We start from the raw sequence: 27,187 nt of genomic DNA on the forward strand, positions 1-27,187 counted from the left end.
ATCAGAGCCTGAGACTGCAGCACTTAAAAATTAGAAAATGACAGAACTAGGGTTGTCCATGTGATTGTGACTTTGCCCCTTGTGCATTATAATACAGTCTTTGATTAGATGGGCTAATACTGTTTTTTCCCACAGAACATCTACATTATTTAGAGCCCAGGATTTATTTATGCCATGTGAAAATTCAGTGCTTTGCAAATCAATGGCTTTGGTTATAAACTTTCCTTCGTGTCATGAATATGGAAAAAATGTTAGTGTCCCATGAAACAATAAATATGTGAAAGAAAGTCAGTTTTTAAAGGAATCTTGGCTAGCATTTTAGCTACCATTTTTCTGGAACTTTAATTATGTGTATTGTACACAAAGTCCAAGTTATTAATGAAAGTCCAATAGAGCATGTTTACCAAGGTTGATTTGTTAGCAGTTTTTGGGTGTATTTTTTGTGCAAAATGCCAAGATGAACAACCTTTGATGTTTCTAAATCATTTGTAATATACTGGCAAGTTTATTTATGATGTGGTACCGTAAGTATATGTCTGCTCTTTCGGGATTGATACCCTGATATTTGTTTTTCATTTTTACTTCCTATGTTAAACTTCCTGATATATTTCATTGCTTAGTTTTTTTGGCTCATGCCATTTTAAAATGAGAGCTAGTGGTACAGACCACAGAATGATGTTACTGTATCAGTTATGAGTCATTCAACAAAGTGGCAGCACAGCAGACCTGATTAACTAAGCTGTAATCCAATATAACTCCAGTGAAGCCATTGGATTTACATCAGCACAAAACTGGAGTAATGCAGGAGTGAATCGGGCCCATCATATTTCTGGTAAGAACAATACAAAACAAAAAGCAACCCATTATAGGTTTGTACACTTCACATGCATTCATTGTCAGAATGAGTTGGCCTCCCTTTTATGTGTTTAAGGTCTTGCTATCTGAATGTGTGGAAGAGGTTATGAAATGACTGCACATTATGAAGACAGGTTTCCGAGTAGCAGCTGTATTAATCTGTATCAGTAAAAACAATGAGGAGTCCTTGTGGCATCTTAGAGACTAATAGATTTCTTTGGGCATAAGCTTATGTCCAAATAAATGTTAGTCTCTAAGGTGCCACAAGGCACATTATGTTTTTGCACATTATGAAGCTGTCTGGTTACTTGTGATAGCATGCTTGGGTCAATAATGCCTAAAAATCCATGGATCTGACTGGTATTTTTGGTTAAAGATTTAGAGCATTCACTGCTAGTAGGAAATACTTACCTTTACTTAGAAAATGAATTACACCTCTACCCTGATATAACGCTGTCCTTGGGAACCAAAAAATCTTACCGCATTATAGGTGAAACCACATTATATTGAACTTGCTTTGATCCACGGGAGCACGCAGCCCTCCCTGCTCCCCTCCCCCCCCGAGCACTGCTTTACCGCATTATGGCTGAATTTGTGTTGTATCGGGTTGCGTTATATCGGGGTAGAGGTATATTAAAGGACATTTTAAGTATATGTAGAATACCTTTATGTCTGAGCCATGACAGCAACCACAAACCATGAATGCAATGAGTCTAGATATTATAGAAGTAGATTGGGAGCCAGAATGCCTGGATTCTACACCTGGCCATGCCATTGACTCATGGTATAACTTTTCGGAAGATTTACACCTAAGTTGACTAAATTCAGGCTCCTGTCCAATAAAGCTTTCAAGCACATGCCTAAGTGCTGTATTGGTTCAGGGCCCAAGATTGTAAGACTGCTGAGGCCATGAGTGTATGTCTCTATGTTTGCTATGAAATGCCTCGCACGCAGTTGGGTGTTGTTAATTATTATTCAATGTTATTTGTAAAGTAGGAGGTATTTGTGGGTGCTTAGCATCTCAGAAAACCAGGCTACAAGCTTATATGTCTTAGGCATGAATTTAGGTGTTCAGCTTTAGGCACTCAAATTTGTAAAAATTGGCCCAATTTTCTGAGCACCCCAGTTTAAAAAAGGGATGACACTTACCAGTCTCACCGTGGTGTTGAGGTTTATTTAATGATTACAAAGAGTACTGACACCCTTGCTTGAAAGGTGCAGTGTAAGTATTATTACAAACATGCAATTCTCTCTTCAATTGAATCTAGCTACTATCCTGTGTGGGTTGATGAGCTACCCAGATGTGTTGATCTGCCATAGAAATGACTGGAGTCGAAACTCAAAGCCTGGAGGAGATAGAATTTGTAAAGGGGTGAACTACAATGAAAAAAAGCAGCAGTTTTTATTCAGTCTAGGAGGACAAGAATTTGCTGGAAGTAAGTAAATAAATTCTTCCATCATAAATTACGGTTGCTAAATTATCCTCTACTCACTGTCCACAAAGACCCTCCAGCCCTTTTCTCTGTTCCACTCAGTGAAAGCTCTCCCTGACTTCAGTGATAGTTTTGCTGGAATAAGGACTACAGGATCTGGCTATGCATGAGCCAAGTGGAATGAATTTAATTGCAATGGACATTAGATTGGACATTAGGAAAAACTTCCTAACTATCAGGGTGGTTAAGCACTGGAATAATTTGACTAGGGAGATTGTGGAATCTCCATTGTTCGAGATTTTTAAGAGCAGATTAAACATCTGTCAGCGATGGTCTAGATAATACTTAGTCCTTGCATGAGTGCAGGGGACTGGACTAGATGATCTCTCGAGGTCCCTTCCAGTCCTACGATTTTATGATTCTATGAATTATCCATTAGTCTGGTGCATTTTTATAACTTAACCCACCAGATGGGCCCTTTTACTTTATTGTGGCTACCTGTGTTAATGAAAATGAACAGAGATTAAAACACATTGTTTTACATTGTTCTGCAAGGGCTTTGTTGAACACTTAATTCAAGTCTGTTCAAGTAAACCGTCTATCTGAAAACAAAGGTATCCATGGTCTCATTTCTACTGTAGTCAATGGGTGCTTCCAGATTTCATATGATCTAAACTCTTGGCATAAATTAATTTTATGGCAATTTAATTTTCAAGGTTTGTAAACTCAAAACCATGGTTCAAAGCCAAGAGATCCTTTGACTATGCAGTTATGTGTTTTTATTCCTTATTTAGATAGAAAGGTCAAAAGAACCTTAGCAATATGTAAGACAGATACCTTGTGTGGTGTGTTGTCTTGAGGAACTAAAAATTATTATTCAGCTTTTAGAGTTAGATTAAAAAAAATAGAGGCACTGCAACTGCTTGTGTAAATTAATTATGCATTTAAAATTATGGGCATGCAGATGCAGCTAGTCAATTGTGTGCACAAAGGTCTTGACTCACTATTCCACGGAAGTGACACCTGAGTAAAAGTGAGGAAATATAGCAGTGAATCAGTCTCAAAATATGAAATCTCACATTTAAACAGGATAACTGCATGCGCAAACAGATGAGTGTATGCTACTGCTTATGTGTCCTAAACTGTATATTGATGGTGTTCAGTTGCCAGTTTTTACCCATCACCATGTATTGTGAATATGTAGTTCAGGCACCAGGTTCTGAAAACTTAAACCCAACATTATCACAAGTGTGCACAATTTTAGCTGCCTTCCAGGGGCCTAATTTTTCAGAGGCGTGGATACCAACAATTACCACTTAAATTGAGTGGTGTTATGAATGCTCAGAACCTCTAAAAGTCATCCCGAAATATCTCTGCTTGAGTGGCCAAAAATTGGTGAAAACTTCTGAAAGTAAGGACCCCAATACTGCAGCTGGATCTGTCTGGGCAGAGACCCAGGTCCTGTGGAGCTTCACTGAATTCAGTGAGAGACCATATGGGCATGGGGTCTGCTTGCATAGATCCCATTGTAGGATCAGGACCTTGGGACTTAACTTGTCTGCCAAAGATTCACCATGTGTAAAAAGGGAATAATCATGCTTACCTGCCCCTCCCCCCTCTTTCCACGGGGGTGCTGTGTAGGTCAGTTGATGTTTCTACAGCATTTTTAAGATAAAAAATGCTAAATATTATAATACAGTCGGTTACCAATGCTTTGACTGGTTAGACAGCATTTAAGATTCTTATTGCAGTACTTAGGTGCTGTATTGATGGGTGCAGTATCAGAATCTATATGGACAGACAGAGAAATGCTGCTTACAGAACTTATGACTTCTCAACCCACGTCGGGTGGAGGTTCTTATATATCTTCCTTTACTGTAGTATCTGATCACCTCATACCTTTTAATGTATTTGGTCTCACGAAATCCCTGTGAGGTAGGAATGTTCCCCTTTGACAGGCACAGAGAGACATGCGACTTCTCTTGGTTTACACGGGACATCTGTGGCAGCTCAGGGCTCGCCAGACATAGGCTAGCACCCGAGCTACTAGACCATCTTTCCTTCAGTGTCGTTGTTCTGTAAAGGTTGTTGCATAGTTGTATTCAGCTTTGGAATGTGGTCTGATATAATTTCCCGGCCTCTCACCATAAACTATTTAATTAATTTGAGCAATTGGACTAATGAACATTTCTTTCTTTGTCAGCTGCTGAACTATCCGAAGAAATGGAAGGAGCCTTCAGCAGCTTTCAGCGTGTTTATCTGTGGAGAGGTGAGTTTTATCCTGCTGTCACTTATAAGAGGTCGGAAAGATAAAATATCAAAAAAAAATGGGGGCCACAGTCTCTGCGAGTGTAAACGGAAAAGTCGTTTGACTTTAATGGAGCTGCACCAGCAGAAAATTTGTCCCTAGACCAGAGTCTTTTCTCACCTACAATGGCATGATGTTGGTGTAGAATCAGTGTAAGTAAGAGGTGAATCTGGCCCATTGTTTCTGAAATCTATGCGAGAAGCTATGGAGACACAAGCCATTTATTTCATTGTCAGCCCCTAGATACCACGGTAATTTGGCACTTTGCAAATATCTAGATAGATTTGTTTAATTATCATGACTCATTACAAGCTTCCATTGTTCCCAGTAGATTTATTGCATGAATATCCTAAAACATTTTTTGGTTACCACTCTAGGAATACATAGGCCTGCATGCTTCTAGAGCCTTGGTATTGAATATTTACTGAATATGGATATTTACTGAGTTTAGTGGATTCATTTTGGTTCAGCATGGTGGGATTTTCAAAAGCACCTTAAGGCAGTTCCAGAGCTTTTGAAAATCCAACACTCAGAATATAAGAACTGCCCTATCAGAACAGACAAGTGATCATTCCAATCTGGTGACCGTCTCAATCAGTGGCCAGTGTTTGGCTCTTTAGAGGTAGCTGTAAAGCCTCCTGTAGTGTAATTCACATGTGCAGTATATATCACAGAGAGGAATTTCTTCCTAACTCCAGCTTTTGAGCTGCTTGTGCTCTGAAGCATGGGGACTGATACACAAAACAGGGGCTAAGTGCAGACACAACTGTTTCATCCTTTAGTGAAACTTACTAAGCTGTTTGCCTAGATAGTAACATTGCACTGTAAAATATTCTTTGTTAACTTGTGTAAAACTCAGTATCAGCAAACTGGGTCATTACAAAAACTAAACCTAATTTCCCTAATACTGATTTCTCCCTACTCTTATTCACACCTTCTTGTCAACTGTCTGTAATGGTCCACTCTTATTACCCTTCAAAAGTTATTTTTCCTCCCTTGGTATCCTGCTGTTAATTGATTTATCTCATTAGACTGACCTCACACTTGGTAAGGCAATGCCCATCCTTTCGTGTATTTATACCTGCTCCTGTATTTTCCACTCCATGCAGCTGATAAAGTGGGTTCTAGCCCATGAAAGCTTATGCCCAAATAAATTTGTTAGTCTCTAAGGTGCCACAAAGGCCTTGGCTACACTGGCGCTTTACAGCGCTGCAACTTTCTCGCTCAGGGGTGTGAAAAAACACCCCCCTGAGCGCAGCAAGTTACAGCGCTGTAAAGTGCCAGTGTAAACAGTGCCCGAGCGCTGGGAGCGCGGCTACCAGCACTGTAAGCTAATCCCCACAGGGAAGTGGAGTACCTGCAGTGCTGGGAGAGCTCTCTCCCAATGCTGGCGCTGCGACCACACTCACACTTCAAAGCGCTGCCACGGCAATGCTTTGAAGTTTCGAGTGTAGCCATACCCACAGACTCCTTGTTGTTTTTGCTGATACAGACTAACACGACTACCCCTCTGAAACCTGTTTAAGAACTAAAAGTGAATGTGTTTCACAGGCGAACTGCAACTGGAATCAATATGAGATTAAGGGACTATCTTTTTGTTCTGTGTCTGTACAGTACCTAGCACAATTGGGGTCATAGTCCATAACCAGGACTTCTAGGCACTATATTAATACCAATAATACAGAATAATAAATAGCTCTGATTGTGTTCTAGGTTCTGATATGATTACCCGGACGAAATCCTCTGCCTGTGATGCTGCTGTTTTACAAACACAGGCCGAGCTAATGTTACCAGGTACTGGGTAGTACTGCAGTAGATGCTGGGTGGTGATGGTGGTGGTTTGTGATGTAAAGGCGGTCAGGCTAGATGATCAGATGGTCCCATCTGGCCTTAAACACTGTGACTGTGAAATAACAAGGGGAAACTTCAGATTTGATATATTTCATGTGACGAACAAGGAGGTGTTTAAGACAGTGTAGGTGAATGCGGAATTTAGCTGCGAGGGCCCGGAACACACAGTGTCAAGCCTACTGTTTTTCTCTTTATTGAAGTACATGCATGGGGAATGAATAGGTTTGGGCAGATTGGTTCAGACAAAACAAGAACCCCCATGAACTTTCTCCCTGGCTTCTCTTCCTTTTTCGTTTTCACGTGTCCCTGCACTTCCATGACTAGGACAGAAGCGGAAATGCTGAAATATCAGAGGAGAGCCTGTTCTAATGACAATTGTACAGACTTGGAAGATTTGGCTTCTTCTGATAAGCTTCTGAATGAACGTACTGGTCCATAGTTATGTTGATTTATGCCAGCTGAGGATCTGGCCCACAGACTTTTGGGAGCTTAATGGAACTAAACCTGAAGTCTGAAACTAGAATCATACGCCTTTTGTCTATAGACACCTACTGTTCCAGATTATGCTTATGGTTAGGCCAGTGTAAATCCAAAGTAATTCAACTGAAGTCACTATAGTTTCTACACAAGTGTAACTGAGAAAAGAATGTGGCCCCTTGATGGCAGGGTTTTGGTTCATCTATACCAATTTGTAATCCTTCTGTGAAGCTTTGATGAATGTCTATGGGAGATCCAGGTGTGATTTAAGGAAGCTAAAATGGTAAAATATGGCAAACTGTTACTGATTTACCTCATATAATTTGCATAAAAGATGAACTAAAATTCCCATGTAACTGGCTAAGCTCCCATATGATTAGTGGAACACAAGTCTAGACTTTAAAAGGAGGAATAAAAACATTTAAAACATTAACTGAAATTCTTTTCCTTTACCTGCCAAGACATGAGTTCAGGGCCTTGAGGTTCTACATTTTCCCTGCAAGGACTGACAATATCATTAAAACCTAAAGCAATGTAAGGAATGCAGCTTTCTGCACTGTGTTTTAGGGATGAGTCATATCAGCTACTCTTTCAAGAGGGGCTGTCCAAAAATTATTCAATACGTTTTTGGTGATTTTTTTCCCCCCGAGACCCACCCACCTCTTGTAACTTTTTGTAACACTGAAACAAACACACACACTTAAGGACCCACTCATCCCCTAAAGTGTTACATAATTTATGGACAGCTTCAGAGAAACCTAGGAGGCTGAAGGGTTGAGTCTTGACAGGTAACGTGCTAAAAATACAGAGTTATTGAGAAATCTGGGGAAATATCTGCAAGAGTGAGACTTTTTATTACATCACGATCATGTTTAGAACATATGGCAACATTTATGAATATTTTATGATGAGAGAAAGTGAATAGACACAGTAAAGTATTAGTGTTTCTTTGGTTTTGTGTTTTAATTTTTTGCTGACTATTTTAGTGCTTCATGGATTAAATAACTGGGAGTCATACAGGGCCAAAATAATGTGCGGTGTGGTCTGCTCCTCCCTTTTGACAAATAAGAGAGTGGTTATTGACAAACTGGAAGGAGATCAGTGGAAAAACAACAAAAATGTCCCAAGAGTTGCATGGGCTAATTTAAGGGCAATAATTGAAAAGAGACAAAAATAGCTCAGGGAAGACACCACAGTCTACACACATTTGAAGGGAGCACATGCCAGGGATAGAGAAGAATTACTTAAGATGGTATGTGGGGGTATTACTGGGAGATATAGGATTAAATTAATAAAAGGAGCATTTTGGCTAAGTATTGGGGGCGGGGGAAACTTGCTAATAGTGGGTTGTTGGATAACTTCCCAAGGGAACTGGTGGAAATTGCATCACTTCAGGTCATTAAAACTAACTTGGTTAACGTACTAGAAAAGATACTGTGAGGAATGATCCTGCAATGGATAAAGTTAACAGAGAGATGCTGTGATATGAGCATTTTGTGCTTTATTTCAGTCCCTTAATAGACTCTTGGGGGAAAAAAAAAGATTAAATCCCAACCCAAACACAATTCAAATACACAGGTATTATCCCTGAGGCAGTCCTATTTAAAACCAACCTGGATATACATTAACCCTGGGAAAAGGTTACAGCTGACACACTGTGAAATTCAGAGTTTTATGTATAAATAATCTTAACGTATCCCAGATTGTAAATAAATCTTGCTTTTTTTTTTCTCATGTGGATCAGATTCTGTAATGGAACTTTTTTCCCTAATGAACAACAGTCTGATACAACTAGACCAAAGCCGTTCCCTTCCATCCCAGCAGTACTGGCTCTTCAAACATAAGTATTCAGCAGACCAGGCGATGCTCTGGTGTCTCACACGTAAGAAATCATAGAACTTTATTCTACATGCTAGTAGAGAAACAATAATTAATCAGCAGTTTCGATAGCTACCATAGTCATGGGTGTTAGAAACCGCAGCGTTTATGGATTTTTTTTACAGGGAAAGCACAAAAATTCAAATGGGAGTCATGGGTTGTAATCCCCAGTCTCAATGAGAAGCCACCCAGCCCATGATGAAGCGGGCAGGCTGGCACCACTCCTTTGCCGCTCAGCGGCTTTGTTGACTGTGGCAAAAAACTAGCTCATTGCTGGTGCATCTTCACTAGCGGTAGCAGCAGTGGAAGATGTAGTCTGGGGTAGACAGTACCCAACTGTTCTTACTACCAAGTTACATGACATCGTGTTAAAATAATCTGAGTCCTGCCTACACTAGAGCTGTGGAGCTACACCAGTGGTGAAATCCAGAACATGAATTTTTGTCAGGACAGGCAGAGTTATTGGTAAAAACTTGAGTAAATCCCTTATCCCCTAAGTAAAGAGAAGGACAAAAGTCATGGACTAATGCTCAAAAGTGTTTATTATAAAAGGTGATGATATCTCCAGTTTTCCATGATATTGGGGCTCAGATATGGGCCTGATGCTCCTCCCGTACTACCGAGTAACTTCACTGACATCGCTGAAGTTACACTGTGTGGTAACAATGGAGTAGAGAGAGGAGAATCAGGCCCTGTGTTTGTTTATTGCCCGTTCATCCATTGTGATGTCTCAAGTGCCGGATTTTAAGACATTAAAACACCAAAGAAAGGTGACCTGCAAATGAGGAAAAAATGCTTTGCGGCCATGTTTGCTGTTTTAATGATGCATAAACAAATCCTGAAAGGTTTATTTTAGCCACAGTTTGACCTGGAAATGGACTAAAAGGTCATAAAGAATAAAGAAGGCAATCACTTCATAGTGTTCTCAAGTCATCTTCCTGGCACCCGTTATCCCTCTGTTATTTAGCTCTGCAAGACATCATTCAAATCAAGTTTATTGTCTATAGTACATATTTTATGAAACACCGCTGGCATTGGGGGATAACCTATTTCCATATTTTGGAAGGATAGGTTGCTAAGTCTCTGGCTATGTTTACACTGCTCCATAGGTCAGACTATGGAGGTATAAACAGCAGTGCACACCAAAGTGCTGTCCTGTAACTCTCCCACGTGGATGCTGCAGGTGTGAACTAAAAGATTCCTGGATCACATTAACATAGTCCTGTTTAAAGAGGATTGTAATACCTTGAACTAGGAAGCTTTTAGTTTGCACCCGCAGCAGCCACACGGGGGAGTTACAGAGCAGCACTGTGATGTAGACTTCTATACAAGCCCATGTAGTCTGAATTGCAGGGTCATGTAGACAAGCCCTCTGACTAACAGGAAAACAGCTACTAAGAGAGATGCCCAACACTATAGATGTATTTAACTTTAAGAAGTCAATGGGACTACTCACATGCTTAAAACACTTGCATAATTTTTGCAGCATCAGGGCATCAACCCAGTAGCACAATAATTAGCAAACTGGCTTGATCAGTTTGTTGTTTTATTTTTTTAAAGTGCATTAGAGCCTTGGAGTTTTGCAAAATTCCTCTACTATAGCAAGGAAGGAAGGCAGCCAGCCAGGGTGTGAATTTCAAGGTAAACCACAAAAAATAACCAACTTATATGGTCAATGTGCATAGAAGCATTTTTAGTGTATGAGAGAAACTCTCCAGAAATAATTTTACAGATTTTTCATAGGACATTCTAGAAAATGTTTGCTGATACTGCCTCTTTTATTTTATAAACCAGAAGAAATATGCAATTGTTATTGTAGGTTTAATATATTGAATTAGTTTGAAAATCCTCATATCTGTTTCTTGGGTGTTCTGGTCCCTGTTTTATTAAAAGATTGCCTAAAACAAAAAAAGACTGTGAACCAGGTCCTACTCTCAGCTTTTCCTGTGTAAACCTGGAGTAACCCCACTCATGCCAGGAAATTATTCCGAGTTTACACCAATTAAAAGCAGAATTTTTCCCTATTTATTTTTCTTATACAGTAATAGCATAATAATAACAATAATACACACTTCAATAAAGAGTATTTTTGCTAAAGGTTTAATATTAAGAATTATAAACAAGTGAGAGATGGGAATGGAGAGAAGAGGAACACAAATAGCTAAGTTTATAAAACTGAGCTGCTCTGCCTCTTAGGTTGTGCACAAGAAGATGCATTTTGTCAGCTGGCTGCCCTTCAGAATACCACAAGCACATATTTTGCCTGCACACTCTATCCAGAGGCTCAGATCTGTGATAATTACATCAACCACATCCCCAAAAACTGTCAGACAGTATTACCCCAGCAACTGCAGACCGTGCATCACAAAGTAGGTGAGCTTTAATTTCTGTGTTAAATTGGATATTTCAGACGGATGTGCGTTGTATTCCTGGCGGCATCGATCAGCATCTCAGCTTTTACTTTGAAGGATGTCAAATGGGAATGTAGGAATGTTATGAACCGCAACAAGGAAGACTAGGTGGCTCTGGATATAACATGAAGTAGCAATGAAAGACTAACATTAGTAACTGAAAGGCATCATGGCTATGTGATGGCCAGTTGCTGGTGATCTCCCTTCAGTTCCTAGTGGAAGGATATTCCCAACACATCCCAGTTAGCATCTATATCAGAGGAGCCAAAGGAAAGTGCACCAGGAGTCCTCAGACTTTTCCCTAGTCTGAACAGTATTTGAATATGGAGATTGTCTTTGGGATGTCTCCCTTCCCATTCACAATCATTGATGGCAACTGCAGTAATTGTGTTAACAGAAAAGTGTTTAAAGTATTTTTAGCTTTCTTATTGCTTCCAGCCCCATAATATTGCTCTGTTCTAGATGAAAGAACCCAACACCCGAAGTACTGAACATTGACTCTATTAAGAGCCAAAGGGAAGGGGAAGCTGCAGACACTACCCACTCTGCATTCTCCCAGTCTACCCAGAGATGCTGCATTCAGTGTGAAGTGGACTATCTAATTCAGTGGGCTGGAATCACTTCAATACAAGTCCCTGCTGGCCTGGGAATTCAGAACCTGAACTTGACTCCCCTACTTATCAGCCCATCTTTCTACCATTAGAATGCCTGTTGGGCATTCATCCTGCATAGAAAGAAATCTAGCTGTCAAACATGTTGCTCTAAATTTATTTTCCAATACACTGAGAAATCACCGCGGTGTCATAGAAATGTAGCTTTCTCCCTCCTCTTTATGTTCGCTTAAATCATTTGAAGGAAGAAGTAACTTGCCCTTTGATGTTTTCAGTCACTCTAGAAGGGGCTGTGAAGAGCTTCTACACACGTTTACCGTTCCGTAAAGTAACTGGAGCCTCAGTGAGAAACAAGATTGACATGAGCGGAAAAGCCATTTCCGATGGGTATGAGCCAACTCAATTCCGTTTTGTTAGCATGGGGCTTTGGCTACATCCAGAATATCAAAACCATATCATGTAAATGGAGAGGATCAGGCACATTCATTAAAAATATTAAAGAGCAGTATATCTTTTTGGGAGAATAACCAATATATTACAAATATTAATCACACAATTTTAAGTGAATTTATAATATATTCATTGTATTATCTAGTCTGTATAATACGATATCACAAAATCAGTGATTGGCTGGATAGGACTGTTGTCAATAATGCACACAATGCATCTATGCTAATGTTTTCAGTACAGTCACTGTTCTAAATAACAACAGCTGAGCTTCTGTACATACAATATAAAGAACTAGAGGGTGCAGTGTGAGTTTGCAGATTCTGCAAACTCCTCACTGCAGTGTATTGGCTAAACCCTTGGGGCCTGCAGACCTAGGGTTGCCAACAGTCTCATCTTACAAGGGAAGTCCCTTATTTAAAAAGAAAATTTCCCATCCCCTACTAAATCAGTGCAGGATACCTTTTATCCCGTACCTCAACATATTAAAATATTATCATTATGCAAAACCAGTTTTATTATGAAATTACCTTCCAATGAGATAAAGTTTGTTAAATTAGAGAATGTAGTAATGCAGAATCGGTCCCAAGATTTACAGAACCAATGTATGTATAGCACAGCAGTTCCCAAACCATGGAGTGCGGACCCCTGGGGGAGCACGATAAGGTTATCGGGGGGCATGAAGACCTGATGGGGCCATGCTGAAAGGGTCGTCAGGAGGGGGCCTGTTGGCAGGGGAAGCTGAAGGGCTCTGTGCAGGTGGTCTTGGCTTCCAGGACCAGGCTCCCTGCCCACCTTGTTCGCCCATTGCTGCAGCTGGAGTAGCTACAGACCAGCAGTTATGGTTGTCTATGAGAGACATTGGCAGAGACTCTGTGAGCAGGGAAGAGAAGGCTACACCCTGGGAGGACTGACCCTCCTGCCAGACAGAGCCCCTTCCTGAACCTAACCATTCAGCGCAGCTCCAGGGCACACAGCCCCATCCACTTGCCCTGCTAGACAGAGCCTATGCAGGGAAAGCGGATGGGCCTGTGCTCAAGGATTGGAGTCAGAAAGGGCCATTAATCACTGGTGCATCTTTCCACTCTTGTCCCAGCCCTGGCCCTTCAGTGCTGCCCTGTTCACTTTCAGAGGTGGGTCCCAGCAGCCAAGAGTGCTTGCCTGTTGCAGGGAGAGGAAGATTTCCTCAGTTGCCACATGGTTAGTACGCCCCACTCTTTGTAGTACTGAGCTGTGAGCGCCCCACCCCTGGCCCAATATCACAGGCTATTCCTCCCCCCGAGGGGTGCTAGGAAAACAGTTCTGTATTTTTGAAATACAATATTGGCAACCCTAGGCAGACCCCTGCAGGAATTGTGAACAAGGCTATAGTTTCAACTAGCTGCCAATTGTATTAAAGTCTGGAATATTTTCTTCTTTCCGGTTAGGTTTTTTGAGTGTGAGCGCCGATGTGATGCTGACCCCTGTTGCACAGGATTTGGACTTTTAAATGACTCACAGTCAACAGGTATTCTTTACTGAAGCTGGATTTATAGAGTTCATTTTTCAATCTGTGTCCGTTACATTGAATGTTGCTATTCTTTCAGCTTGAGGTGGCCAGGCTAAAGCCCTCGCCGAGCTTATCAGCACCCCTTCAGAACATTTCTGGTGACAAGCTACTCTCTCATACTCTGCGGCCTGGTGGCTTGGGCAGTACCCATGGATGTGGGAAACCGGCGTGCAAGGCCCTGCTGAGCCTGATTCAGAATGGTCAGGGTTGGAAAATTCTCCTCTGAATTAGGCACAGCAAGGACTTGACCCTGAGTCTCCCACATCTGGGCTGACCAGATCGCAAGTGTGAAAAATAGGGACGGGGTGGAGTGGAGTGGGTGCCTATAGAAAACAAAACCCCAAATATCAGGACTATCCCTATAAAACTGGGACATCTGGTCACCCTACCCACATCCCAGGCTACTGCTCTAAACATTAGACTTTCAGGCATCTCATACATGCGCACACACACACTTCCAAATTTCAATCAGAAAAAAGACATTTCCACACAATTCTGTTTTCACAAAAACATTCAAAGGGTCTTGTCTTTCTTCCAGTGCAGAGCAAAAACAAATTTTGAAATGGAATTGTCATTCTATAGACAGCTCTGCTTCCTATGTTTCAGCCATCTACCAGAGCAGTAAAGTATTTACCAGCCTTAGCTCCCATAAGTAACATCTCATAGGAATAGTTTCTTAGCAGGGCTATAGCTTTAACAGTATTTCACACAAATGGATAAAGTGGTATATCACCCATATCCCCACATCCAGTACTAGCCCCACTCTAAAGACTTTGGCTGATTTCCAAAGCATCTCAGAGAGCTAGACACCCACACCCTAGTGAAATTCAATGGGAGTTGGGCATCTCATTTATTTCTGTGCTTTGAAGAATTATTTAACTTTGTCTTCCTGTGTTCTCCCAAGCATGATCTTGCACACATTTTCAAATTGTCCACTAATTTTAGGTGGTCCTCATTTTTGAGAGTATCTAGCTTGAGACGCCCAAGTCAATATTTGAAGACTTGGGTGCCTAATGGTTTACAAAAACATCCATGTGACTTATAGCTGGTTTAAAGTCAGAAGGACGTAGGCTCCTAAGTTACTTAGATGTTTGTGAAAATTTTACTTCTCAATTCATATTTAGGCGCCTAAGTGAGTGGCCTGATTTTCAAAAGTACTGACAACTCCTCAGTTCCTGCTGAGGTCAGTTGGAAGTGCTAGGTGTACAACACTTCTGAAAATCCTGCCAATTTACAATCAGGCCTGGTTTTGAAAATCTTGGGGCTGGGCCCTCCGTTACTCAGAGGCACTGAAAAGTTAGTTGAGAGACTCCCATTGACATCAATCGGCTTTGGAACCAGCCCTAATTGCCTGATAGTGTCCCCACTGAAATCAAAGACAGCTTCTTCATTAACTTCAATGGGAGCAGGACCTAATGGGTCTTTTCCTTCTCTGATTTCTGAGCCAAAGGGACTTTCATATAATACTTAGTGGAACCAGAAAATATTAATTTTCTTAAAAATAGTATTTAAAACAAAATTACCATGGTGATTTCTGTAACTGGATATTTTCCTGGTAGGTGGTGAGGTGCTCTGCTTGACTCTGAATAGTTTAGGAATCCAGACCTGCACTGAGGAAACAGGAGGCATTTGGCAGATTTCCGATTGCAGCTCTGCAGATGTCAGAATATATCCATTTGGCTGGTATCAGAAGCCTGGTGAGTAGTGCAGGTGGTCTGCCATTTAGAGTGTCTTCTGTGTGATGTTATTTATTTGCTTTATAATAATGCTTAGAGGCCCCAGCCAAGACTGGGAAACCATTGTACTAGGAACTGGACAAACACATAAGAGACAGGCCCTGCCTCAAAGAGGCTACAGCTAGAGGAGGCAGACAAAGGATGTATTTTTATCCCCATTTTGCAGATGGGAAACGGAGGCACAGAGAGGTTAAATGAGTTTCCCAAGGTCAAACAGAAAGTGTGTGACAGAGCCAGGAACTGAACAAAGGTCTCTTATATCCCAGTCTAGGCCCTCAGTTTAGTTACAAGACCATACTTCATTCCCATCATCCAGATTATGCTAAGGTGCAGCAGTTAGTAAACCGCACGAATCTTAGAGGACATACTGGGATATGTGGAGGCCAATATTCTCTTATCTAGGTCTTGACTTTTAAACCACGAAGTCAATTGGATTTTTGTTCCTCTGTTTAGTGAAGGCAGGATTATGTCCGGAGTTTAAATACCAATAGTACTGTATTTCTAGTGTGCATTGAAATAATTCAGCCATTGATAAAAGCTAGCCTATTTAGCTGAAGAAAATGTTTCCAGAAGACAAGAACAGCACAAAGAGGTAAGATGATTAGAACTGGTCAAAATATATTTTATTTTCCATAAAAAATTTCAACAAAACTAAATATTATTTCTGATGAAAATTTTCACTGAATTAGTTTAGGGTCAGGGGTTATTTGTTGTTTGTTTTTAAAGAAAACTCACAACCCCATAATTTTCAGTTTTGGAAAACTAAACCCAGGATAATTTAGATTTTTAACAACTCCAAACCAAACACTTTTGTTTTTTTAACAAAAACATCAAAAATGTAAATGAAATGGAAATTTTCTTGGGAAAATGTACATTTAATCAACAAGCCATTTTTTTTGTCCAAAAATAAAAAAGGTGGAAACCTTTCAGTCAGCAATAGTAGTAATCAGTTTCAAGCTACCCAGTAGCTCAAAAATATAATTTATGGTGTATTTCTCTACTTACAGAGCAATTCGGTGACAGTCACATTTCTTTTAGATAGAGAGAACAAAACACAAGAAAGAACAAAAGTAACATGGCTGCCAGTCATTAGCACTTAGATATTTAAGTGCCCTGCACAGAAAATATGGACCTAACATTTCCACTGCTAAATGGCCCACATAATGCAAAATCTTTCTCGGTGACTTGCAGTTACTCTGCTTACAGTAACTATATTGGTGCACTAGACACCAAGTTTGTAAAAAAAATGTAGAAGAATTTGGAACAGCGAATTCCTCTTGTTCATTTATCTGGTGGAAAAATATAGTCATGCGGCTTTTTTACTTATATATTCCAGAGGGTAGGTCCCAGGGAGGATAATTTCTACTTCGGTTAGGGTGGGGCAATGGCAGGACAGGGAGGAGTAGAGTAACAGGATGGTGCATAGGTGCTGGAACTAGGGGTGCTGCCCGGCGGTGGCTCCAGGCACCAGTGCTCCAAATACGTGCCTGGGCCATCAAACTTCAGGGGGTGCCCTGCTGGTCCCTGCAAGGGCGGCAGTCAGGCTGCCCTTGGCGGCTTGCCTGCGGGAGGTCCCCGGTCCTGCGGATTTGGCGCCAATTCAGCAGCGGATATGCCTAAGCCGCAGGACCGTCGGACCTCCCGCAGGCATGCTGCGAAGGCTGCCTGACTGCTGTGCTTGGGGCAGCAAAAAAGCTAGAGCTGCTCCTGGTGCTGCCGCACCCTCTTGCTTGAAGTTGTTTCCATTATATACATGATTTACCAATTAGTTCAATAACTCTCAGCACCCCTGCTATATGAATTGTTCCAGAGCCCCTGGAGTGAATGGTCTCTTGATGTTCACCTGTTTTCTAGGAAGTGGACCATCTGACCTTGTCATAGTATCTTTCCCAATTCTGAACCTTAGCGTCCAAAATATGGGTACTAGCATGAATTCCCCTAAGCTTAATTACCTGCTTAGATCTGATAAGGAATTCGAGTGCCTGATACACTCTGATCCCCCCAAAACTTTCCCTGGGGACCCCCAAGACCCAGACCCCCTGGATCTTAACATAAGGAAAGTAAACCCCTTTCCTCACCGTTGCCTTTCCCAGCCTTCCCCTCCCTGGGTTACCCTGGAAGATTACTGTGATCCAAACCCCTTGAATCACAACACAGAGAAATTAGGTCTCCTGGAGAGAGAGACTGATTCACGCTCCGTGAATCTAAAACAAAGGGATTCCACCCTTCCCCTCCCTTCTCCTTCCTTGTTAAGTACAGACTCAATTCCCATGAGCCTCAACAAGGAAAAAAAAATCAGACAGGTCTTAAAAGCAAAACTTTTAATAAAAAGAAAGAAAAAAGTAAAAGGTCTATCTCTGCAATTTAGATGGTAAAAAGTTACAGGGTCTGTCAGCTTAAGAAATTGGAGAAATAGCCCCCTCCAATACACATTTGCACATAAAGGAAAACAAATAAAAAGACTATACCACCTTTCTACCTTTATACTTACAACATTGGAATAGAAGATTAGAGAGCCTGTAGGTACGTGTGGTCACTCTCAGAGCCCAGAAAGAACAAAGTAAAGCCCAAAAAACACAAACAAAGGCTTCCCTCCGCCGAGATTTGAAAGTATCTTGTTTCCTGATTGGTCCTCTGGTCAGGTGTTGCAGGTCACTGTTTGTTAACCCTTTACAGGTAAAAGAGACATTAACCCTTAACTATCTGTTTATGACAGACCTAATCTGCAAACAGGCCGGCTCCAGGCACCAGCATTCCAAGCAGGTGCTTGGGACGACAATCTGCAAGGGATGGCAGTCCCTGTGTTTTTGCCCCCAAGCTACATGCCGAATTGCCACTGCAGACCGCTGGGGCAGCCGATGTACTGTTAGGGCAACATGTGCGTTTCTGCAGCAGTGACAATTTGGCGGCAACTTCTACGTTCAGCTGTCCACGGCGGCGCAGCTTCTGTCTTCTGTCTGAAGACAGAAGCTGCTGCCGAATTGCTGCCGCTGTGGAAACGTACGTGCCATCCTAATCACACAAGGATTGCCCCCGCTGTCCATGGCGGCAGTTCGGTGCTCTGCTTGGGGTGGCGAAAACAGTAGAGCTGGCCCTGTCTGCAAAGTTCAGCTCCAGAGCTGGATTCAAACTTCCCTGGATTCAGGGAATGTTTATAGATTCATTCACAGATTCCAAGGCCAGAAGGGATCATTGTGATCGTCTAGTCTGACCTCTTGTATAACACAGCCAGAGAGAGGCCATAGAACTTCCCCCAAATAATTGCTAAAGCATATCTTTTAGGAAAACATCTGGGATCTTGGTTCAGGCTCATTTCTGCATACAAATATTGTTTGTACATTTGGTTTTTTTGTGGTGGTGGGAAACAGGGAAGGAGGGATAGTGATGGTTTTTAGGAAGCCCTGCTTTACACTAAAAGTCTCCGCCACCCTGAATTCTCTGTGTGTGGCCTAAAAAAATATGTGCCTCAGACCTTAGAGAACACGAGGGGAGATTTCTGCCTGCTGGAGGGGTGACTGAACTCTGTTAGACTTGCAGTCTCTTTTTTAGCTTTCTGAACTAATTAGAATCCTGCCTGCAGGTGGCTGTTCTGCATGTACCACATTGGAGCCTAAATTGTTTGTTTTTTCTTTGTCTTCTTGGAAAGTATTAAATTATTTTGAGCAACAAGCTCTGTGCTGTCTGACTAGCTGACCACAGCGTGTGGGTGGGGTTCCACTTTCTCAGGCTTTCCTTCAATGCAGCAGAAACACTAAGAGAAAATGGAGGTATGTCTGAACCCGATCCTGCTATCATTACTCAAACAGACTACAGTGGGATTAGTTCCATAGAGTTTAAGGCAGAAGAGACCATTCAATCGTCTAGTCTGACCACAGCCCATTTAATATCACCACTGTATTCAGCCCAATAGAGGTTTGGTCATGTGGCAGAGGGGCTACTGTATCAGGGTCTACTGGATATGCAATCCAATCTGTGTGTGGGCCTTTGCTTCTGTGCAGAATTCCACTGAAGACAGGGCTCCACAGGGGTGCAAGGGCCTGCTGGAGTGGATCAAGGCCTGCATTTGTACCAAATGACAGGAGTAAGGACCTAATCCTACTCCACCCTTGTTGAAGTCAATAGAGATTTTTGCCACTGAATTTCATTGAGAGCAGGATCATACTGCCTATTGCTTCATTACTGCTATTTTTAAGTCTAGTTCCTTTCTCCTCTGTAATACATAGAAAGCTTTCGCTTCTTGTCTCCTCTTTCTAGTGGAGGATGTTGAGCTAATTATCTGAAACAGCATTTGAAAATCCTTCTCTGGCTGACTATTGACAGCTTTGGTTATTAGAACTGAAATAACTGAGCGATGAATTTACATTATGCTCTGTATTTCACTCATCTTGGGCATTGAAATTAGGCCGGTTAGTTATGGTTGATGGTAGATTTTCATTGTTTGGTTCTCATGCATTGGCACAACATTTAAACTATAAAATGTGCTGCAGAGACCAACTCTGCTCTGGCGGGGAGTTAGTCTAGATGGCCCACTTGGGTTCCTTTTATCTCTAAATTCTAGAGTTTTGCCATAGCATAAAGCCTAGTGGAGGCTGAAGGCAAACCTGCTTCCATGTTCCAACTGCACGGAGCAGACACAAAATGTCCTCCTTAGTCTTTTGCAGCTTGACTGGCAAAAAAAGGCAAAGGATTAGTCCCCATTTTGTAGGTGCCTTGCTGTCTCTGTAATAATCTGTAATTCAACTGAAGTTAAAATGACTCACTCTTCCTAAAGGATCAGAGGAGTAGCTGTGTTAGTCTGGATCTGTGGGAATTCACCTACGAAAGCTCATGCTCCAATATGTCTGTTAGTCTATAAGGTACCACAGGACTCTTTGCTGCTCTTCCTAAAGGGTACGTTATTCTAAGAGGGCAGTTAATTTAAAACTATTAGCTATTTGTCTCAGATAAATACATGAAAAGGTGCATCTGTATCCTCACACCACCACTGTGAGGGAAGGAAGTACTATTACTCTCATTTTACAGAGGGGAAATCAATGCACAGAAAGGCTATGTCACTGAACAGAGGCTTGAACTCGCATTTCTCAAGGCCTAGGCTAGTGCCTTAACCACTTAGCCATCCTTCTTCTCACTAACAAGTACCACCGTTAAAGTCCAAAGGATTTTTCATTTCATTCACTTCGAGTTTAGGCATTATATGGCAGTTCCATCAACGGAAACTGTCACTTCTTATTGGACAAAGGCACTGCGGAGAGGAGCCTATGGCGCAGGCCAAATGGGTAGCCGAAGAGAGAATGGAAAGAGCTGCATTTCTTTTTGATGGGGAGGAAGTTTTAATGCGTTCCCACTGTACCATGCATCAAGACAAAAGTCGGCACAGATGTTAATGCAAATCAAGATATTTGCAGACAAAAATTTGTATCACTTGTGCAGGTGTGTTCCGGCTCCAGCCACCAGAAGTGGAACAATTATGATGAAAGTTTTGAGGCTGAAAAAGAAAGTGTAATGTCAGTGGCTGAAATCTGGAGGGTCTTACACATGCCAATGGACATTTGCTCAAATAAAGTCTTCTGGCTTTAGCCCACTATAAAATATTTATTTTGCTGCAGAAATTTTGCTGAAATCTTTATATATTTCATGGTATCTTGGCATGCAAATAAAAAAGAGCTAAAATAACAGCAAATATGAACAAGCTCTGCAGCCTAAAGCCACTGTTTGGGAAGCAAAGATATTAAAGTCTTTTGCGTTGTGGATGTGCAAATCCCAGAAATGAAGTTGCAGGTTCAGAGATGATATAGTTAGATTTTAAAAAAATTGTCTGCCGTACATCGTTATAACAAACTGTCTTTTTTTTTCCCAAGCAGCCATGACGAATACTATACCCAATGTGTGCCCTCCTGTTTTGTTTCCTTGTAGCCCAGAGAACGGTGAGTGTCATAGTGTATTAGGGCAAAGAAAAGAATTGAGGAAATGTGTAACCTCTATTTTTCATGCTCTGCATAACAACCACTTGTATAATGATCCATTTATGTTTCCCTATTTTACACTGTACAGCTATAGCAAGTAATTTCTTTCTTATGTATCATTTAACCAAAATAGATGAGCTATTGGCTGGCATGATTAGCCTGTGCAACTCATTGCCACAAAGGTATTACTGAGGCCAAGAATTTAGTGGGATTCAAGAAGGAATTAATCATTTGTAAGTGGAATGGTATCTGTGATGGGTTGGATCACAGAAAACCCCTTGGGGCTGCCAACTGATGTGCTGAGAGACTATCCCTGAGCCTGTTTCCTCTGGCAGGTTGGGACTTCAGTGCCCTGCCTGGTTTGAGCTAGACACGCTAGCCTGCTGCAAACCCAGACCCAGGTCTGAACCATGTCCCCTAACTGGTACGTTCCTAGAGATTTAAAGCGAAAAAGCAGTAATTAGTACTTAACAATTGTTTATAAATTTACCCTTGCATTTCTGTGGTTAGGACTGGCATACATTTGTGAGGGGAGGGTAACATAACTCATGTCAATTATATTGGGCCTCTTCCTGAACTCTGTCTGAGGGGTATTGTACCACTATCTCCTCCCTGCATTAGGGAGTAACCATGAGGCCTTTCTCAGCGCTTCATGTGTCTATAACTCGCCATAAGGACGCCCAATTACACTGAGTTATGCTGACTCCGCTCACTGACTTGAAATACACAAGGTTATTTGTTTACCCCAGATTTTTCTTAGCTAGGTATTGTTCTCTGTTAGCTAGCCCCCATGGCCCAGGCCAAGCTGTGGACTCCAGGCCTATATAAAAAGTTCTTAGCAGAATCTGCAGTTAAAATTTTACATCCACATTAAATGGATTATGGCCCTTCATAATGCCTGACTCAAATGGAGAGAGAGATATGGTTCCAGTAAGATGAAAAGAGAAGTCTGTAAAACAGTGGTCTGACCAGTTTTAATGTGTGGTGTTGGGTGTTTGACAGCAAAGAAGAAACATGAGCAAATGATCTGTTCCACTGAAACGCAAGTGTTGAGATGAATGAGTGGCGTAAGGAAGAAGGACCATGTCAGGTGTGTGTATGTGACAGATGCGTTCAGAGTAACACCCAAAAATGAGGGAGCGCAGACTCAGAGGGTTTATTCATGTAAAGTACAGTCCTGACAACAATGTGGGTAAGAAAGTCCAACAGATCAATACTGAAGGAGGAAGACAGAGAGGCCGACCCAAAAAGAAGTGGCAGGATGTCATAAAGAAAGACATGTTAGCATGTGGTGTGACGGAGGACATGTCACTAAAGGGGGAGGGCTCGTAGTGCAGAGCCCATTTGATGGGATTAATGGAAGGGAGAGGAATATAGTAGACTGTAATGACTGTACACAATCGCAACTCCAAATTGAAATCTGTTTTATTCCACTTAAAGTGTTGCCTTTTTTAAAGATTTGCTTTGAATCAGGGAAGAAAGGCGGTGGTGAGTCAGGCCCTTCGCCGCTTTCTTCTTTTGTTATTTCCTGTGATGGTGGAAATAATGTGACAAAAATTGCCTGATCAGTTGGTTGCATATTTAATTACATTGATCAATTAGAAATCCCAGTGAACACCCTGTGGTTTGACACAATCTCTCTTGACTATGGAGAGATCTCTTTAATGGATGAAACTTAATTGCTGTTTGTTGGGACTTCGCAGTTGCTGTCTTCCAGAAATGCACATAGACTGTCAGCAGGTATGGGCTTTGCAGAAATGACTTTCCATAAATAAATGGCATTTCTGGTCAGTGCTGTATATAAATGGAAAGAACCTGATCAACTATATCATAATAAAAATACATTTGGCACCAACTACATTTAAACTTCTCTGCCACTGACTCGCTGTGTGGGCTTGGGAAAGTCATTTAAGCTCTTTGCTTCCATTGTTCTGTCTGGAAAATGAGGATAATTATACTGACTTAGCACACAAGAATTAGCTAATGTGTAAAGCACTTTGTAGATATTTAAAGCAGTGTGTAAGGTTAAAGGTTTTTTAACCATATTATTTAAACTTGGTTGTAAGGTCTGTGTAGACGTGGTTGTATAACGGGAGGAAAAACAGGTGTTCGGATGGCATGTACAGAGATGACTCCTTTGGTGAAATACTGAAGTGAGCTAATAAGGGTTTCTAGTGGATCAGTGTCAAGCTGGAAAATTCCATTCCTTTACAAACTATCTTTTCACCTGGAAATCCAGAAAAGGCAGTTATCTTTTAAGCCCTCTCTTCCTCCCCTTGTTAAAAGTGGTACTAACCTCATCAGCTTCCTTTTTCATTCTCTTGTCTTAGGCCTGGTCCACACTACAGGGTTAAATCGATTTAAACAGCGTTAAATCGATTTAACGCTGTACCATCCACACTACAAGGCACTTTAAATCAATTTTAAGGGCTCTTAAAATAGATTTCTGTACTCCACCCCAACGAGAGGAGTAACCCTAAAATCGATATTACTATATCGATTTAGGGTTAGTGTGGACGGAAATCGAAGTTATTGGTTTCATTCTTTTACTGAGCTACCGAGAGTGCACTGCTCCGGAAATCGATGGTAGCCTAGGACCATGGACGCACACCACTGAATTAATGTGCCCTAGTGTGGACGCGTAAAATCGATTTTATAAAACCAGTTTTATAAAACCGGTTTTAATAATTTCGATTTTATGCTGTAGTGTAGACGTGGCCTTAGTGCAGGGAGCTGGAATTGATGACTTCTTGAGGTCCCTTCCAGCCCTACATTTCTATGATCCTACAACCCATGATATTTAAACATTTTCATGATCAAGCTGGGAGGGGTTGCTAACACTTGGACGACAACATTAGAATTCAAAACAACCTTGACAAATTGGAGAATTTGGGCAGAAAACATTTCCTCACTGTGGTATCTGAGATACTGCATTTTATTTCTCTATTTAGAATAGGACATAACTAGTTAATTATATATTTCAGACACCATGATGTAGTGACCATTAGTAGATGTTCATTTTTTTAAATGGTGACCTCTACATCTATATACTGTGTCAGTCTTTCTTATACAGAAATATGATAGTCATGGCCAAATCAAACAGGTCTTACTCAGTCCAAACTCAAGTAAATCTCCCACTTACCTCAATGTACAGTAAGGAACAGTCCTACACTGGCTGGCAGATGGTCTAGAAGATTTCTTAGGACTTTTGCCATCATCTCCATCTTCTATGGCTCTATGATAATGGGAGATTTTCCCCAAGGAAGAACTGAACAATGGCTGAACAATTGGACCAATGAGAATACATTTATCAGCATGTATTTTCAACGTGTTACGCCTCCCACCTCAGTACACATTTTTAAAAAATGTGGATGCACCACAGCATCCAACCAGAAGAGGGAGCAGTATGTTATGCTGGAGACAGCCTGAGTGAGGTCATAGGAGAGCAGAAAGCCGAGGTGAAATTTGCTCCTCTGCGGAGGGCTGGCATGAGCAAGCACCCTTATGTCTTGCTGAATCTCACAGAGATGTAAGTGGTGCATAGGCTTTGTGCTGACCCTCTGCTGTGGGATGAATCGTCTACTTTGTGAACTAGCCTGAAATTAAAGGGCCTGATCCTGGGAAAACCGATAGTCCTTATCCTTGTAAGCCGTCCCATGGATTTAACTGGGGCTGCACTGCCGAGAAAGGGCTTCTCACTTGACTGCCAGGTCCAGAGAAAGCAAAGGGATTGTTGAGACAGCCTGTCAATATGTGGCATTCTGCCACAAGTCAGCAATGGGAAGTAGTGCAAACCTGGGCGCACTGTACAAAGATTGTTCACCTCCATTAGGGCCAAAGCCTGTCTTATACTTGCAGGTGTTAAATTGGGTGACACTGAGACACTTTGCCATGTTAATATAAGCCCAATCCTTCAATCTTACTCATATGAGTAATCCTTGTTCACATGTGTTATCCCTCTGACTAGTTGTGTGGTTAAGGATTATTTACACAAGCAACAGTTTCAGGAACGTGCCTGGAAATTATTGAATTGAATTGGTCTGATGTCTTCCTCCAAATGCTGTGGGTATATCAGAGGTCTAGATACGATAAGAACCTTCCCTTTCTTGACCTTCTCCTTCAATGTTAATGTCACTTTCCTTGTTGTAGTTTGAAGAGTTGGCGTTTACTCTTTTTAAAAAACGTCTGGTGCACTTATGTTGTCCCACGCACCACTTACTATAACTGACACCACTGAAAGGACACTTGCTTCCATTTCACATCTGAGCAACATCGTTACTGTGCTTCTCAATGCCATAAATAACATCTTTGTGTGTAGGTTAAAGTGATTATAGTTATTATGTGGTAGGTTTAAGAAAATGGTTCATTCAGATTCATTCATAGCCAAGTATGTTCACAAAAATGTGACCTGAACCTGTTTTTAAAAGGGAAGTGAATCCATGCTGCATTGATGTTCGCCAGTGAGCTGGTTTTGGAGAGCAGTAGAATAAAAGCATTTGCTGAGAGGCATCACTATTAGGCCTGAAGGCATATACTGTATGCTATATACCAACTGTGTTGAGTTATCACCAAGTGTTTCCTACCATTGAGGTAGATAAAGTTCTGGGCACCTTTAAATCTGTATTTTCGAGTCAATTGGTTCTGAAAGGTGGTAGTGGTGAATAAGCCTTAGCCACCTTCTAAGCAGGGCCGGCTCCAGGCACTAGCTCAGGAAGCAGGTGCTTGGGGCGGCCAATGGAAAGGGAAGGCACGTCCAGGTCTTCGGCAGCAATGCGGCATCAGGTCCCTCGGTCCCTCTCGAAGGGAAGGACTCGCCACTGAATTGCCACCAAAGAATGAAGCGGCGTGGTAGAGCAGCCGCTGAAGTGCTGCCGATTGCAGCTTTTTTTTTCCTCTTCACTGCTTGGGGCAGCAAAAAAGCTGGAGCCGGCCCTGCTTCTAAAAGACAAACCAAACTGACTCTGACGTTCAAAAAGGTTGGATTTCTTTTTTTATTATCATGCATCCTTGCTCTTCTTCCTGGTTCTGCCTCTGGGAGCAGAGACCTTATAATGCTATGGGAAAAGCTGTTCCCATTATCTTCCCGGCCAGAAATCTCTCAAGACAATTTATTTTCAACTCCGTGTTGCAGAGTTAGGAGGAAGATGCTTTGGAAAAGCATTTGAAGTGTTATGGCATCAAATCTCTGAATTTTTTGAGATTTGTCCATCACTAGTAAAGAGAGCTGAAACTTTCGTTCATTATAGTCATCTTAAAGAACCCTAGCTAATGCTGCTCTGTATCAATAGTGATAGTAGCAAATGTTCCATTAATTTGGCTAGTCTGAGTAACTCAGATATTGATGGTTGTGTAATTGTTATGTTAGTGCTTAAATAGAATGTGACATAATTTAACATCATAGGATTTGAAGCGCAGATACCATAAAATCATGTTGTAGAGAAAATATCCAGTCTATCTGATCTGGAACTATGCTAAGAGGGTGACTTGCAGTAATCTTGTGTACCCTACGTGAGGTTTACATTAAAGTTGTTGAGCTTTGAAATCTCCCTTCACTATGTTTTAAAATGAACCAGCCAACTTTTAGTAAGAAAGAGCAACTGTAAGAAACAGGGTCTTGTTGCAAAATTCAGACAGAGATTCAGAACACCCCAAAGTTCAGGGAGGGTTG

At 41.5% G+C, this 27,187-nt stretch overlaps 1 protein-coding gene across 2 annotated transcripts in view; it reads left to right on the forward strand.

The window, feature by feature from the left end:
• Positions 1 to 27,187, forward strand: part of TG (thyroglobulin) — a 213,418-nt gene that overhangs the window by 78,079 nt on the left and 108,152 nt on the right. Inside the window, exons 27-35 of one of the 2 annotated variants that reach the window (XM_050940484.1) lie at positions 2,124 to 2,291; positions 4,492 to 4,557; positions 6,310 to 6,390; positions 8,669 to 8,806; positions 10,999 to 11,175; positions 12,100 to 12,211; positions 13,699 to 13,778; positions 15,380 to 15,517; positions 21,415 to 21,480. In XM_050940484.1, the coding sequence (XP_050796441.1) occupies positions 2,124 to 2,291; positions 4,492 to 4,557; positions 6,310 to 6,390; positions 8,669 to 8,806; positions 10,999 to 11,175; positions 12,100 to 12,211; positions 13,699 to 13,778; positions 15,380 to 15,517; positions 21,415 to 21,480 (1,026 nt within the window). The remainder of the gene's footprint in view (positions 1 to 2,123; positions 2,292 to 4,491; positions 4,558 to 6,309; positions 6,391 to 8,668; positions 8,807 to 10,998; positions 11,176 to 12,099; positions 12,212 to 13,698; positions 13,779 to 15,379; positions 15,518 to 21,414; positions 21,481 to 27,187) is intronic. The other variant, XM_050940485.1, reaches the window with a different exon arrangement.

The sequence above is a fragment of the Gopherus flavomarginatus genome, chromosome 2 (assembly GCF_025201925.1).
Source record: "Gopherus flavomarginatus isolate rGopFla2 chromosome 2, rGopFla2.mat.asm, whole genome shotgun sequence".
In the NCBI taxonomy this organism is placed as follows: Eukaryota; Metazoa; Chordata; order Testudines; family Testudinidae; genus Gopherus; species Gopherus flavomarginatus.